The sequence below is a fragment of the Protomyctophum bolini genome, assembly GCF_963924005.1.
Source record: "Protomyctophum bolini genome assembly, chromosome: 21".
NCBI classification, from domain to species: Eukaryota; Metazoa; Chordata; class Actinopteri; order Myctophiformes; family Myctophidae; genus Protomyctophum; species Protomyctophum bolini.
Window position 1 is genome coordinate 9,432,327 of NC_137882.1, and position 17,108 is coordinate 9,449,434.

At 44.5% G+C, this 17,108-nt stretch overlaps 1 protein-coding gene across 1 annotated transcript in view; it reads right to left on the reverse strand.

Moving 5' to 3' along the window:
- Positions 1-15,035, reverse strand: part of flt1 (fms related receptor tyrosine kinase 1) — a 76,039-nt gene extending 61,004 nt beyond the window's left edge. Inside the window, exons 1-6 of the mRNA XM_080793687.1 lie at positions 14,780-15,035; positions 11,149-11,245; positions 10,640-10,851; positions 8,553-8,677; positions 514-679; positions 80-216 (exon numbers count right to left, since the gene is read on the reverse strand). Coding sequence (XP_080649813.1) covers positions 80-216; positions 514-679; positions 8,553-8,677; positions 10,640-10,851; positions 11,149-11,245; positions 14,780-14,834 — 792 coding nt within the window. The 5' untranslated portion in view covers positions 14,835-15,035. The remainder of the gene's footprint in view (positions 1-79; positions 217-513; positions 680-8,552; positions 8,678-10,639; positions 10,852-11,148; positions 11,246-14,779) is intronic.
- Between the last annotated feature and the right edge of the window lie 2,073 nt (positions 15,036-17,108).

Genomic DNA, 17,108 nt, shown 5'->3' on the forward strand with positions numbered 1-17,108 from the left:
GGTTATTAAGCCATGTAAACCAACCAGTGCTTTACTGGTGGACCCAACAGCTCAACACAGATATGAGTGTGGCTCTGACCATTCCAGGGTAGTCCCAGCTGATGTTGACTCTGGTGTTCAGCTCCCCTGTAGCGGTGCAGTTCAGCGCCAGTCTCTCTCCCTTCAACGCCTGCACCGGTTCACTGGTGTTCAGATACACATCCATGATTTTATTCACTGGGACAGGAGGGACAGACATGGTGTGAGACAAAAATGTAAACATAAATAAATACATAAATATGTATTCAGAGAGTAATAATACCTCCATATATGATTATGTTATTAATGTATGTCATAATTGTATTGTTGAGTAAATAATATTACTACAAAGAAAATCGCAGTATATAAGCATTAATTAATAAAAAATATAAATTATAAAAGTATGTAAGATATACAGTAAATACAGTCAATGAATGAACTTAAGGAAAATGTGTATCTTTGCGAGTCATGCAGTCATGCAGACAGCACACTGACCTGGTCTGTGGATGAAGTAGATGTGTGAGGTGTGTGTGACATCATCAACAGTGGTCAGGCAGAAGAAGAGGCCGATGTAAAAGTATGTAGGACTTCGGATGGTGAAGCCCTGCTTGCTCTTCCAGATAATGTTCCGCTGGTCTGGGATCAGTTCGTGGGCAGGGTACTGTGGGGAAGCAACAGAGGCAACAGTCAACAGCTGGTCTGGGATCAGTTTGTGGGCAGGGTACTGTGGGGAAGCAACAGAGGCAACAGTCAGCAGGAGTGTAACCATACATTTTAACAGTGATAGGATACATAGTTAGTTGACGATATGATACATGGACGGTACGATGCGATTCAATGATTTAAAATCGATACAGTAACTATTTAGCAAAGAAATTAAATCTGTGTGAAACATGTGGATAGTGCAAAATGTATGAATATGGATATAAATAAGTAAACAGTGATTATCTGGAAAGTATGTGTGATTCTCTGGCAAATATGTGTGACCATTCAATACAACGAGATTGTCCTGAAACCACAATCTACTGTAAAGAGCATTATGAACACAGAATAACCTTGCTGCTATTAGTTAATTAAAAACAACTAAGAGATCCACTGTCAAACAAAACCACTCACCACAAACGACAATGTTGTGAAACGAAAAATACATAAAGGCCATGATCGGGAAACATTGTATGGGTAATACCAACAAATCACTTTGTGGTCACGTTTGTGGATGACACGAGACAGTGATATGTCTGATCGCAGACAACTATGAGACGGCATATACAAGAGAGAGGTGGAGAACCCTGACACAATGGTGCTACAGTAGGAGAACAACCTGGCTCTCAACCTCGACAAGACCAAAGAGCTGATTGTGAACTACAGGAAGACAGGCACAGCACACCCCCATCCACATAAAAGGAGAGGGTCAGTGAGTGCAAATTCTTGGGAGTGCACATCACTGAGACATACTCACCTGCTGGGACATGGTGGTGGAAAAGGCACAACAACGCCTCTACTTTTGTCAGATGACTGAAGAATTTCGGTATGGGCCCCAACGTTCTGCAGGCCTTCTAAAGAGGCACCACTGAGAGCAACCTGACTGGCTGCATCACTGCTTGGAGATCTTCCCTCCACTCCATCCAAGATGAACGCTGTGTCGGCAAAGCTCACATAGGATCATCAGAGATCTTATAGTCCCCCCCCCCCCCCCCCCAGCCACAGACTGTTTCAGATGATGTCACGTGGAAAGTGGCTCCGTGTAGCCACAAGGCCACTGGCAGTAGTGTGCTAAAGAGCTTTTTCCCGAGGACACATGAACGCACTGGCCAAAGTAAAGCTTCGGAAACATTAATATCCCCCCCCCCCCCACGTCCCTGCAGCCAAGCATCTGTGATGAAAAGATCACACCCGTGTGAAGTGAGTAGTGGTGCAACTCTGTGTGGGGGTCCCCGGAAGTTCCAGACCCACAGGACCACAGCCAGGGTGCCGGCCCGGTTCCGGCGAGCCGCCCCACATCCAAAACGGTAGAGAAATGAGAGAGTTACCATGTGGGGGTCTCTGGGGGTGCAACTCTGTGTGGGGGTCCCCGGGGGGAGGGGTCCCCGGAACATCCAGATCCAGACCCCCAGGAACGTGCCCAGGGGGGGCGGGCCGATTCCGGCGAGTCGCCCCATGTCCGAAACGGTTGAGAAATGACAGAGTTACTGTGTGGGGGTCCCTCTACTGTACTGTACTGTACTGTACTGTACTGTACTGTACTGTACTGGCACACCCAAAATCATCATATACACAGTTAATATGTGTGTGTGTGTGTGTGTGTGTGTGTGTGTGTGTGTGTGTGTGTGTGTGTGTGTGTGTGTTTGTGTGTGTGTTAGGTTGCACACAGGTGGTGAAAAACAACCATGCTATTTCCGTACTCATATACCCAGCCACCCAGGCAGGCACCCAGCCAGCCACACACATACAGTAGCTCCGTAAGGGAGTGGTTGCACCACTCAAAAAGCCAAGGACAAGCTGGCAGAGCAGGGGTCACTTTACAGTATCGGCATGGTCATATTCAGCTTACATTAGCTGTTGATAACCTGTTCATAACAGAACATTCAAGCACCTTACTGAGTGGGCTTTTTCAATAGAGGGTATGCGCGTGACATCATCAAACCAGGAAGTTATGCAGTAAAGCCTACTGAGTGGCAAAAAAAAAAAAAACTACGTTCTGGCCTTGACAGCCCATACATCCACACAGAAAAGTCATATCTGATTGCATTAAACAAAGTTAAACAATGTTAAACTCACTTTGCATGTTGCTTTGCCACTCGATGTGCCATTCACTTTAAGCATGCATACCCTCTATAGGAAATTAAAAAAAATGTGTCTTCACACAGTGAGCTAACAATGTATGTGTCAAGTCACATTGCACTCTACTGGCAACATTGTTTTATTATTTATAAAACTAGGGGTGCCCGTTGGGCACTGGCCTACTTGGAACGATGCAAGTTGGAAATGCATGCCCCATCCAGATATTATGACTGTGTCCCTTTTATGCCCATATATAGTTCTTTGTCAGGCCCAAATATGGAGTCTATGCGGACGTCAGAATGCATTTTCGGGCCTGTTGAGAACTCTAGTTTGAACTCTAGTTCTGGCCAGACGACGGCACAGCTCGTCGGCAGACTCCTCTCCTCTGTGAGAGTGTGGAGGTCGTACTGCTGGGGCAGATCGGCGCGTGCACGCATCCGCCTGGGTGACGGCAGACTGCTAAATGACCAATAAATCATAATGACCTGGGCACCATAGGGAGCTGATGTCACGATGACCTGGGAACCTGGGGGCTTGCCTGGGGCAGAGCCTGAGTTACGCAAATTGCGTTCACTTCATGGGGCCAGTCCAATGGCGGCTCTCCTACATAGACTTCTATTGAGAATGGGGACAAACAACTGGGCCGAAAGTAGGCAGAAATGTATTGGACTCAGGCAACAGCCCAGCTTTAATTATCTTAAATCCCTTTATTTTAGATTGTTTTGTAGTAATAGTACAACATAAACATTAAAGAGACTTTAGTTGTTACTTTAAAACAGTTGGCATGTTGCACAGATGCTTAAAATAGCTCTAATTTGCGCCGCCCTCGTTGAAAACAATGTATTTCCAACTCCAGCTTGTCTCAGTTCAGGCTGCATGAACAGCACTCGAGTGCTCGGTTTCCGCCCTCTCAATATCGTAACTCTTCTGTTGGCCTGGGGTGACCAATGGGCTGATGTCACGAAATGTCACGATGACCTGGGCCTTGCCTGGGGTGAGCAACGGGAATTTGAGTTAGGTGACGGAGATTGTGGGTTAGGTGTCAAAAACGCAAGGTTTCATGGGGGTGTAACCTCCGGTCGCAATTAGCAAATTATTGCGATTTTTAAAATAACTATTAAATTCTGCTACAATGTCAGAGAAGCCGTATTTTTATTTTACCTGTACACGAGACATAAAGGTTTACCTTGAACATTGAACCTTAACTCTGCTAAATCCCTAAAGCAAGGTGACAAAAAGCCAGCCACTGGAGGAGACAGTGACATAAGATGCCCTGGCTGTGACCAGAGGCATTCTCACCAAGGTGCTTAGAAAGGTATAGGGTTCTGCTGGACTCTCTCAACATGGATGCTTGTGTAACCCTGTTGTTTTCTTGTCGACAGAGTCGAGGAAATGTTTACTAGAGTTTCTGTGAGACAGTGGACTCCCACCCACTCTCGAGGGAACAGGTAGACCCCCAAATACACACACACACATAAACAGCATGCACACACATAAACAGCACGCACGCACGCACACACACACACACACACACACACACACACACACACACACACACACACACACACACACACACACACACACACAAATTACAAAACATGCAATGACAGGCGGCTTGCAGAACACACATGACTGTGTAGGTTAACTAAACGCTATTTAGACCATTTTAGTTTGTCTATTTATCGGTCATATTTAATGCTCAAGTAATAACAGAGAGGGTTTTGCAGGTAAATAAAGTAAAGAACAAAATATGTGTGTAATTTAACTTTTGTTAAAATTTGTTTTGTTTCATTTTATTTTTTTGTTATTTATATTGTTTTTGTTATGTGCTTAAATTATTATTTTTTGTTTCCTACTGTTCATATTATATGTCAAATATACATGGTTGTTTTTGTATGTCTGTACTCAATTGTTGTTATTTTTTATATTGTTCAATGATGACGATAACTGTGGGGGGAGGGATGGGGTGAGGGAGAAAATATATGGTATGTTCAAACTGTACTACATTGTTGAAAACTACTACGAATAAACATATATTTAAAAAAAAAAAAATTGTGTAATTTGGCAGTTTAGATATTCCTTGTACTGCTTTTTTTTCTTCCAGTATTTCAGCATCACTCATGTTTATACTGTATCCATTCATTTAGCTGTACTTTGTGTTAACAGCACTGTTGACAAGTGAATGATGCCATAGTCGATGGATAATTCACGTGAGGTGGTAAAGACCACTGTTACATTTCTTTAACCTCTTTTTTTGAGGGGCACTAGCCCCTCCTATATTCAGCTATTAGTGTAGATTGTCATCTTACACAAACATTAAATTCCCATTGACAATGAATGGAGAATGTACGTCATGTGTCTGAGCAGATAGACACGTTACGTCATGATGATGTACGATGATAAGAGCACCCCTCACTTCACACGGGTGCGATGTTTTTCCCAATATCTGTCGCAAGATGAGCCTATGTTCAGTGACTAGCCCAGACTCACTCACACTGAGTTGCTGCACGCAACAGCAACTCAACACAACGGAGATTTTGCAAACGGATCAAAACATTGAACAGGATACATATAGGGTGATTTAAATTACTTTGTTTATAAGTTTATATCTAATACTTTATTAGAAGGGGACCACTTCACGTTCCTTCCCGCCAAGATCTGCACGACTGCACCCACGGCAAGCTATAGTGGCAACGTGAAATGGCTCCCACTAGAGTGACTAGACTATAGTAAGCTTGCAGGGTGAAACCCCCAGCAGAGCTCTCTCTTTACCGATGTCACTGAGCGTCTCCATCGGTGCCCGGTCTCTTTCCGACCTGGGAACTCATGACTGGAGGTGAGTGGAGAAATATGAGGAGCTAAGGAGGTGGCAGAAGTCAGGATGTAAGAAACGTGACTCCAGTCCATCTCCTCACATCCTGTTACTACAGGATACGGACACTTTGACTGGACAAACTACCTCCCCCATCCCCAGGTCACAACACCCCCACCACCGCCATCGCCCCCCCCCCCACCCCCGGATCTCTTGGACATCCCGGTCACTTTCGCATCCTACGCAAGCGAGGAGGGCCTCTCCTGGGTATTGTCTCTAGTGAGAAGGGTCAGATTAGAGATCCATGCAGAGTGCAAGATCCTTCCAGGAAAAAAACACTCCAGAGTTTGTGAGTGGATTCCTGGTTCAGAAACAGGCCCATGCAGTGGAGGTGGATGGGAGTTGAAGGAAGAAGACAAGTATTTTTAGAATAATTACCTTTGTGGCTCCAGGATTTTGAGGATATGGGAGTAGGACATAAACATTGTTTGTAAATATATTTTTTGTGCGTGTGTGTGCGTGCGTGTTTCCGTGTCCAGGTCACTGCTTTGGGGTCAGATTGACGTTACATCCTATGATGAAGAGCTTATGAGATGAGAGATGTTGGCTCAGTTTTGTTCTTACATGTTCTTATACAGGTAGGTCTGTCTTTTTCCCTCCTGTGAGACCTGGGGCTCCATTTTCGTCACCGCTAAAGCCCTTAATATCCCTAAACTTCTTTGCCTTTTTTTTTACTATTTTGCAAAACATTTTTGAATAGTTAAAATGGCCAGTCTACCAGCTCACAACGTGTCAATGTAGATTGGCTAGTTGAACTATTCAAAAAAGATTTTCAAAATAGTAAAAAAAGGCAAAGAAGTTTAGGGATAAGGGGTTTAACGGTGACAAAAATGGAGCTCCTGATGTCTTGTACTCTTGAGGTTTGAGGAATTTGAATGGGTGTTTGATTTGCTCCACCCACCATGAGGTTTTCTGTTTAGTTATCTGTATACAGTATATAAAATATTGATTTCTAAGCCAGTTTCTTACACCAGCATTGGTGTCACCGTTGTGAAGCAGTTTGATTATGTTTAATGATCAAACGGCAAAGTCACGGCAAACCGGAAGTCTTTGCCGCACAACATTTTCAATGAAGCTGCAGTGAAGTTTTTCTCGCAGTCAGGACATTGTGGGGAAAACTTCACTGTGTTTGGATAAAGCAATTCACACAAAATAATAGGGCATGGGCATTCATTGTTACAGTAACTCCACCAACAACGCCCCCAGCATCCAGAACAGGTAATTTATCATTGCAAGGCAGTCAGGCATCATTAACTTTGCAACAATTTGGGAAGCTTCGTTTTCAAACACAACAATGCTGACTATACATGCAGAGTCAGACCACCGTGCAACGTGAAGCAATTGATAACTCTTACTCAGGCAGAAATCCAGGCACCATACTGATCTGTTGTGTCTGTACCACAGCCAGCCAGCTTAAGGCTAATGTATCAAACGGCTCTGCAAAAAAACAATTAACTTTCAACCAGAAATCAGCCGTTCAACCAAGTAGAACAGAGCTTTAATACTTAATCGTGATCAGTATATCAGCCAAACTACTTGATGATTGTTTTATGTGGCTGCACTGGCAGACATGGTGCTTACGCCATCCCGGTTTCCTCCAAAAGGCGTACCAGCTGCTGAAGGCATTAAGGGGACATGGGCAGCCAGGGTTTCTATAGAGAGAGGGGAGGGGGCTGCCTGCATGCCACAGGGCCAGGCACTGGCCGGGGGCCAGGCCAGACCCCACGTCCTGTCTCTGGGGGTAAAAACAGTGCCAACAGGACATTGTGGGCGCCGCTCACTCGGAAATCGGTCGTAAAAGAAAAGGGGCATCTTGGACACACCGGCAAGGGCTCTTGACGACATAAACAGGCGTGACATGCACGCACACAAGACACACACGCACGTGCACGCGGACGCACGCGGACACACACACACACACACACACACTTCACTTCACTTTATCTTCAGGAATGTTATTACTTTTTTGACCACTTAGAGTGAATTAGAATAGCACTATAATGCGAATTCTAATACTCTATGAGATATATGCAAAAACATCTGTGAGTAATAATACTTGACTTTATGTGCCTTATTAAGAATGTTTCAAATGCATTATAGACATGGTGATGCATAGGCAGTATTACCCATACTGTACTTCCATATACGGTGTGCCCACATGAACATGCTCACAACCACACACGTGCACACATGCATGTACAGAGCTGCACGTTCAGAGACAACAAGCACTCTAATGCACTTTGTTGCACTTAGGAACGGTCTCCACTCTCTCCCTCACTCAGCACTTCAAGCACCTAACACTCACAAACATATCCGCACACACTTTCACACATATCCGCACACTGATACAAACAAACAACACACACACACACACACACACACACACACACACACACACACACACACACACACACACACACACACACACACACACACACACACACACACACACACACACACACACACACACACACACACGCACACACGCCACAGCAGAACTGCTGCCAAGATAAAGAACAATGTTGCGAATGATCTGGAGAGGGAAAAAGGATAGTATTGTGGGCTATGTGATTGCGTACGTACTGTACACACTGTAAATATGTTCTGAAAGGGAAACTGGCACAAGTGATGATGTACAGTACTAGCCCCAGAGAGAAGTGAATGGCGTACAGTGGTACAGGTGAAGGCCAATAATTCACAACCACATTGTACGATAGAAATGAGTGTTGACATGCGTCGACCCTCATTTTGGTTGAAAAATACGTCATTCACTTTTAAAATTAGCTCTCGGTTTGACTGTGTATGCACTGGAAGTCATTTGTTTTTGCGAGTCCCATAAAACAGCCTCCAAATATTGATACAAGGTGATTGTTGCACTGACCTTGACCAGTGTGGCCGTAACGTTAGGGTGCGTGGCCCGACACGGGATGAGCAGGGGCTGTCGCTCCTTCATGTACAGCACAGCTGGGCTCTTACCCCGCACTTCTACAAATGGCCGCCGGCTGTCTGAAACCCAAACACTGCGGTCAGGGACACACACATTACAATAGAGATAACTGACCATATTCACACAGTGGCCATTTTGCTCTACCCAGAGGGCCGCCGCGTGAGCAAAATGGACATAATGTTAATAATATTTGTATTACATTATTCTAATTAAGTTGTTTACTGTTTTCATTGGTCAATAAGCACATAATGGAAAAACAGTATAATAATAATAATTAAAAAAAAGCTTTACTAGCCTATAACACCTTTCAAGAACAATGTCACATCCACATTACAATACGGCAATTGCAAATACAGTTAAAAATATAGAGTACATGTATTGAGCACGTATTACACTTGCACACATACACAAAACAATACATGTACTGTATGAGTGAGAATATGTGTCGGGGTACGCGTGCACGCGCACACAGTATCTCTCAATTAACAAAAAATAAACACAAAAACACAAAAACACACACACACACACACACACACACACACACACACGCACAAAGTGTACACGGAACCCCACACCCAGTCACTGAATACCCATTCAGCAAATAACTTGCATGCAGTCAACAATAAACACACAGATTGTTTGGAGCCGGCAATCAAACGGCCTCTCTATGTTTTCTCCGCCCAGCTTGGCTACTGTAATTTTTCGTTGCCATTGAAATGTGTGGGTGTTGCTCCCCTGCATTGTTTGGGTGTTATTCAAGGAAAGCAAATCTCTGAACATGCGAACAAAAGTACCCCAAGGACTAGTGAGGGCCGAGGGCTTCCTTCTCCTGCTTGCTTTGATTCCCTATCGAGGACTGGTGCTCGGGGGTGTGGGTTGTGTGACTGTGTGAGTGTGTGTGTGTGTGTGTGTGTGTGTGTGTGTGTGTGTGTGTGTGTGTGTGTGTGTGTGTTGGGGGGGGGGGGGGGGGGGGGCAAATACGAAGCTTAATGGATGTGGCGACCAGAGCGATTGATGACTCCCTGGGGTCCTGTTGGCCAAACAGTAGCTTGCTCTGTGACCCTGGCCACCGGCCCAGCTCAGTGCCCCGTCCGGCCCGGGCCCAGACAGTGACACCCCGAGGACAGGGAGGGGACGATGGGACAGACACCATGCCTCCCCTGCCCCTGGATGGCCCCATGGTGCCAGGCCATCGTCCTCGCCTCTTCACACACACACACACACACACACACACACACACACACACACACACTACACACACACACACACACACTACACACACACACCTCCCTATACCACCACCTTGTACGGAGACAGCGAGACACCCCCCCCCCCCCCCTCCTGCTTGGAGACACAGCACCCCCTCCCCCCCAGCACAGGATGCTGCAAGCAGGGCTGAGGGGAGCAGATAAGGCTTATGCCCTGGGAAACTCTGCCCGGGCCTAAGCCTTTCAGCAGCTGGGCTATTCCTGGTCCTCGAGGTAGCACGTAAACGAAAGTAAAAAGGGTTTATATATAGACGAAGAGAGGGAGGAGAGTCCAGGACTGAAAAAAAAAGAGGTAGAAGAGTGGGTGTGTGTGGGTGTAGGGGGTGAAACGTAGCCAGAGTCATCTAGAAGGATGTGTTGTTGGGACAAACAGTGTTTAGATATAATTGGCTCTCTGGCACTGGTCTGTATTTAGCACCCACCGCATCCTGTTTAACGTGAGGATATAAACAATGAGAGAGTATTGGGGGTTGGGGGGGGGGGGGGGGGCTATTCATTCAGTAGGAGTAAGGGAGAGGGAGTGAGATATCAAGAAAAAGGCGGAGAGAGTGCGAGAGATTGTGCAAGGTTAGGGAAAGGAAGAAAAAGAAGAAATACTACAGAACGCTATATTTAGAATATATTTAGTTTCTTAGAAAGATTTAAGCAAACAACGTCTCTGGGAATACATGATGTTTATGTTAATTGTTTGACACCTTGCCAGTCTTTCAGCAGAGCGGCGGTCTCGGTCCTCTTCTAGCAGCGGCCTCTCACCTGTGACGTAGACGTAGATGGAGGTTTGCCTGGAAGTGCGGTGCCGATAGCGACAGCGGAACGAGCCGGTGTGCTGCGCGAGGGCCGGGCTGATCGCCAGACGACTGCAGTACTGCGAGCCCGTCCTGCCGCAGCGAGACTCCTCGACCACCACACTTTGGTGGTCTTTGGCTAGACCCGCAGGAAACGCCCACGACAGCTCCCAGCGGCCCCTGAAAGGTCAACAGATGCAATGGGCTGTGAAACTCTGCACGCAAATGTCGAATTGCTTATGATACAGTGGTAAATCTGTTTAGTTATTACACAAATACATTTGGTGTATTGAATCACAAAGAGCGCCCCTCACACATGTGTGTATTTTTGGGCATTACAGGGGAAAAATTATTCTAAAATAGCAGACATAGCCTACAAGTTTACTTTGTGATGAGACCTGATGTGTTGTAAGCTTTTAGATTGTGTTTTGGAGAATAGGGCTTATGTGGTTAAACAATCTACAGTATACCACACACCTGCAGTTGAGTTGTAGAGTCTGATTGGTCTCCAGGACAAGCTGCCGAGCCTTCACGTCTAGAGATGGAACACTATATTTCCCCTTTGGCTGCTTGTCTGAAGAAACAGGGGAATGAATGGAAGGAGACACAGAGTGCAAATTAATGAATGGCAGGGAAGGAACATCTCTAGTACCAACCTACTGTATAGCCATGATGGTCAGTCAGTTCTACTTCTAGACCAAGACAGCCATAGCATGCTATAAAATGAATCAGAGCTTTGAACTAAAGGCTCATGGGCTATCCACTGCCACGGTCATACACTAAGTGGGTACGTGAATCTCATTTGACTGTGAGAATATTACAAAACACTGAGAATCTACATCTCACTCCCACCCACAATAGCTTGATTTCTAATGGTTTCCTATGGTCAACGGTCAAAAGACTAATTTTGCCAGAAAAAGGTTATCTGACGAAATTCCAATTCACCCGCCTGATTAATAGTGATGTCAAGATGTGATCCACACTAACCCAAACAACACACAAAACCGATGTCTCAGGACCAGTTTTGGTACATCACAGTTCCGCACATATAACTCCCCACCCCTCACCTCCTCCACCCAGGTCAGAATGCCAGTGACTCCCTCTTCACATCCCCTTTCTCAAGCCACCAGGGCCACTTGACAACCTCTGTGGAAATGCGTAAGCAGTGTCCCTATAGCCCTCTTGTTTATCAAACGAAAGCATTGCTCCACTGCATCTCTGAGGCTTATTAATGAGAGATAAAGCCCACCGTCTGTCCACCCTTCCTTCCTACAGGGGAACGAGAGGGGAAACATCATTCAGAAGAAGGGTCTGTCCTTGAATCCAGCTCCTGCATACGGATCGTGCTCAAATGCATGCCTATACACCAGCTCCTGTCAGCAGCACATTGGCATGTCACTACTCAGTCACTGTAAATAGCTGAAAACATTAATTTGGCCATCATTGACTGAGTTCACCACAATGCCAGCCTCTCGGAGTGAATTTGCCATTCATTGTCGTCATTATTGTTCCCAATAGATGTCCCATTGAGAGATCTAGATTTACTCACACTGCCTGCACTTCCTAAACTATTTCCTTCGTTTCTACACACACTACTGTGCGAGTAGTCGTTGGGTAATATCTGATACTTCCGTGACCGCGGAGAGCAAAGGTCCGTTTCCCAGTGGATTTATCATCTATGAAGGTTAAAATACAAATTGAGCCCCCTGGAATGTACCTCGCAAAAATGCAAGGGGCACAATAAGGCAAACATTTCTAAATTTCATTATGCTTTAAGTAGCATGTTATGTGTCAAACTAGGGGGTTTTCATGATTCTGAATCCATTCCAAGCATTAGTTTTGCACAAAAAACAATCCTTGGGCTAAAAACGACCATATCCGTCATCACAAATGGTGAGCTATGTGGCTATGGCCGCATTTAGCCCAAGGATTGTTTTTTTGTGCAAAACTAATGCTTGGAATGGATTCAGAATCATGAAAACCCCCTAGTTTGACACATAACATGCTACTTAAAGCATAATGACATTTAGAAATGTTTGCCTTATTGTGCCTTAACAGATTGTTAATGGTGGCCATATGGATTTGGGGCTGTCATGAATTTTGCCCGCATTTTTGCAAGGGGCATGGGGGCTTAATTCGTTTTTTTAACCCAGAGAAAATAAATACACTGAGAAACGTATATGGACCTTTGCTCTCCACGGTCACAGAAGTATCAGATATTACCTGTTGTGATATACAACATGCTGTCTACTGCCAACCGGGTCGTCACACACCAGAACCAGACGAGGGTCCAATACATAGAACAGTGTTTCATAACAAATCACTGCCTGCAGCACGCGGCCTTCAGCGTGCCCTAACACAGCCCTAAAGTATGTTACAGTTCAGACAGTGCATACATATAAGTACATTGCGTACAAGTACCAAGTATCAGTAGACAGCATGTTGTATATCACAACATTACCCATGAGTCAGAATCACACAGAAACAGAAAGACATGGCTCTCTCTCTCTCTTACTCACTCATGTACGACCGCACAGGTCCTCCACCGCCTCATGGAGACATTTTTTAGGTATGACACACACACACACACACACACACACACACACACAGTAGATGATGGGTATGACACCATCTACTGTAAAACACATGAGAAAAAGAGTGGCCATGAATGTAGGCTATAATAGCTACTCTCATGGCAGTGACAATTTTGAGATCAGTGCATGATTTGTAACTTTCTTATGCCAACAGAATACGTAACCTCAACATCATGCATCATCAGCACTTTACTTACATTGTTTTGTGCAATGCATACATGTTCTAAATATCATGGTAAATATATTGAATTAAAATGTATTAAATTAATTCTGACCTACATTGAATTTAATTATGTTAAATTAAATTAAATATGTATTATTTTGGAACCTTTGCACAGGCACACACCAGGCTAACTTAAAAAACAGGAGGGAGTAAGGGCTTTACATAAGTAATTTAGCTAAAGGATGTATAAATGATACACTAGGCTGTATAGGCAGTTTTGTCCATGCATGGACCTGCCTCTTCAGGATCGAGACTTGGCTCAGATATGTCTGAGAACCCATTTGATTTGGCGTTAGGATTAGGAAGTATAGGAACGTTAGTTTCAGTGTTTTTAACCAAACAATTACACCCGTGGGAGTACCGTGGGCGCACGCAATTCAATTCAATTCAATTCAAAGGGCTTTATTGGCATGAGAAAACATACGTTTACATTGCCAAAGCAGAAAGAACAATACAACAGTACAGCAATACAATCAAAACAAAAAGTATGTACTTTGAAGGTCAGTAAGATCAGTAAGATCTCCACCAGATCTCAACCCCAGGCTCTGTTTTAGCAATAATGCACTGATTAGCCTCAGTTCCTGAGCAATCGCATGTTTCCTTGAGCTGTAGCCTACATGATGACCTCTTGGTAATTTTATTAGAACTTCCATTTCACAAACTCAGACATCAGGCTCTCAGGAAACAACGCCCTGTGCGTTTGCCAAGTCAGGCCGCACAGGTCCACGACTCCACGTTATCCAAACAGTATCCCGTAGCATCGGGCTTATCTCACTGGAAACACTCAGTGCTATAAGTTTACAAGTCCAACAACAACAGCCAGTGACGCCACACGACCATGCAGATTATCCAAAACAAGGCCAGAAAAATGCAACGTGCCAAGAGAGCGCATGTCCGTGGAGGCCTAAATCATGCTCTTTTATGGGATGGAGTGGTGGAATCTGGCGAATGGCATACACGTGTGTTTGGAGAAAAGGACGCAAAGGGGCCGTCTGACAGCTGATAGGAATTTAACAATCAATCAAGAGACTATAACATCAGAGCGACTTTGTTTCTGTCTCTCAATGAAGAAACCTTAAACCTGCATGGCCCATATATATATACAGTATAGTACAGTCAAGATAATAATACGTTTAGTGAGTGCTTTCTATGACCGTTTTATTTCGTTTTGTAAATACAAATTCAACTCAATCAATTAAATCAACCCAACGGTTGAATTAACAACAGAAGACTCAGTTGCATGCCTACGTTTCTGTATCGGTTGCATCAGCCAAAAAGTTAGGCTACTCACCTTTTGCGTATACATACGACAATCCAAATATTATACAGAAGAAAATGAACTTCATGTTGCCTCACGACTCCTGTGTGCCGAGAACGTTTTGAAGATGAAAAAAGCCTCGCACGTTTATGTTTAATCCTGCGTGTCTTCCCAGTAGAGGAACCTTGGCACAGTACAGTTCAGCATGAGTGGCGAGGTGAGTGGAAATGGTGTGTTTCCTGAGGAGAGCTACAGGAGATCAACAGAACACTATACGCATGAACTCCAGTGCAACTTTTTCCCATCGTATTCGATAGTGCCACAGATTTATACGGTTCCCACAGCCACCGGATAACGGACTTCCGTGACGTCCATTGACACACCCATGGCGCGTACACAGGCTATCATAGTAGGTCCACCCGCAGCTGTGTGCTGTCGGTTAATACAGTTTTGATATAATACAACAAATCAACAGTTCGGACTTCGGACATGTTTGAACCACAATTAGGCAATTATCTTATTCGGCCCAAGGAAGAAGTTTGTGTTAAGCACCGTCCTGAATGATAAGTGAAGATTTGTGCGTAAAGACGCACGGTGATGGCGCGTAAATATTGGATCTCTTGATTGTTAGACGTGACTGATGCGCGCTGTTAGACGTGCATGAAGGCACGTATAGGTTCAGGGGTACACGGGGTGGTGGCGGGACGCCCTAAATAACTTATTCCCCTTCATCCCTCAACATTTAAAAGGGAAGAGGAAGGCTATATACTTTTGTGGAGCATACTGTAGGCTACCACTTCCACATTGCAAAGCAAGGGACAAAATCAACTAACATAACTAATTCCTTCTTGAAATCACAGTCATATGCCAAACAATGGAACATTGTAGGCTTTTGGCTGACATGTTTAGTACCAGATAAATGTGATTTGTTAGGTAACCATATATTTCAAATGACTATAGGGCAATTGCTAAATATATAGATGCCTACAGGAATCCCCAGCTAGAAGGCAAGCATACTATATCAACGATGGTGTCTTTTTAAATCCATTATCCAAGTCACAGAACTCGTCAAAACATGAAAAAATAAATAGCGGTAAATTAAAATGTGTAAGAAAATGTATAACCCCATTGAAGACTCTACAGGAGAAGATAACACCAGAACATGCTGCCACTGATAATAGTGTATTTAATATGAAAGCAAAATCCTCTCATTATCTTAAACAATAATGTACAAACAAGTTGTATTTCAAAACCAAAATGATCATTTGAATGGCACTTTTATCACTCCCTCAAGACAAAGAAGAGGTGATGCTAAAGATTGGCCACTGGGCGGTGATATCAGCTGTCTGAAGGCAGATGAGATAGGAGAGGGGCTTAATGTGTCCCATCGGATGAGGGCTCTTTCACTGTAGTTTATAAACTGTGACATTTTGCAGTCATTCAGAACGTTTGCACGAAGCATGCACATCCAATTAAAGAATAAACACCAGGTGATCCACAGAAGAACACATGAGAAAAAATAAAAATAGAGTGCACACACTGGACAATGCTCCCATGAACATTTAAAGTACTGGATTACCACCAAGTGATAGTTGGAGCATCAAGCTCTTCTTTAGACAGAATCATACAGACCTGTCAGGTGACCTATTTGAAGGGGGATGCAGACGTTTATCCGACATACCAAAGGTCCGACATGCTGAAATCACCCGCCGCTCCCGACACGCGCTGGTCCGACATGCGTTGCACCGTGCTTGCGGTTAGAGTTAGGTCAGGGGTGTCTCTATATGACACACATGACCAGATGCGTCTGCAAAAAAAAAACATTCAGAGGGGAAGAAAATATGAATAAAATAATTTTGAGGATAAATAGGAAAGTTGGAGGGTGGCAATTGCCATCTACCAGAACTCCAAATACTGCCCTTGCGATGATCCAATAAATGTTCTGAGGGATGTCGCTTGGGGCCCGGTCCAACTGGCGTCACCACCAAGGCAAGCAGGAGAGGATTCAGCGACTAAAGACAGCACTGAGCACTGGGTCAAGTGGTTGATGGAAGGTATGTGCCTGTAAACATTCTCAATCAACTTGACACCTGGGCTGATTGTCAGAGTGCTGACAGCTTGTTTGCAACTCAAAAAGTGCCTCTTGTTGTTGGTTTTGGTCAGCACTCTTCACAGTTCATGGGAGCATTGTCCAGTGTGGACAGTATCTTCCACTTTGCAGTCATTCACATGGACCTTGGCTTCTGTCCCAGAAGGAGGAAGCCCATGGGAAGATTGTGTCTTCATTACACCATGTTGGTCTTTCTGGTACTGACCTTCAAACCAGCCGTCTGGTTGTATTTTAAGAAATGTCATAACAAAC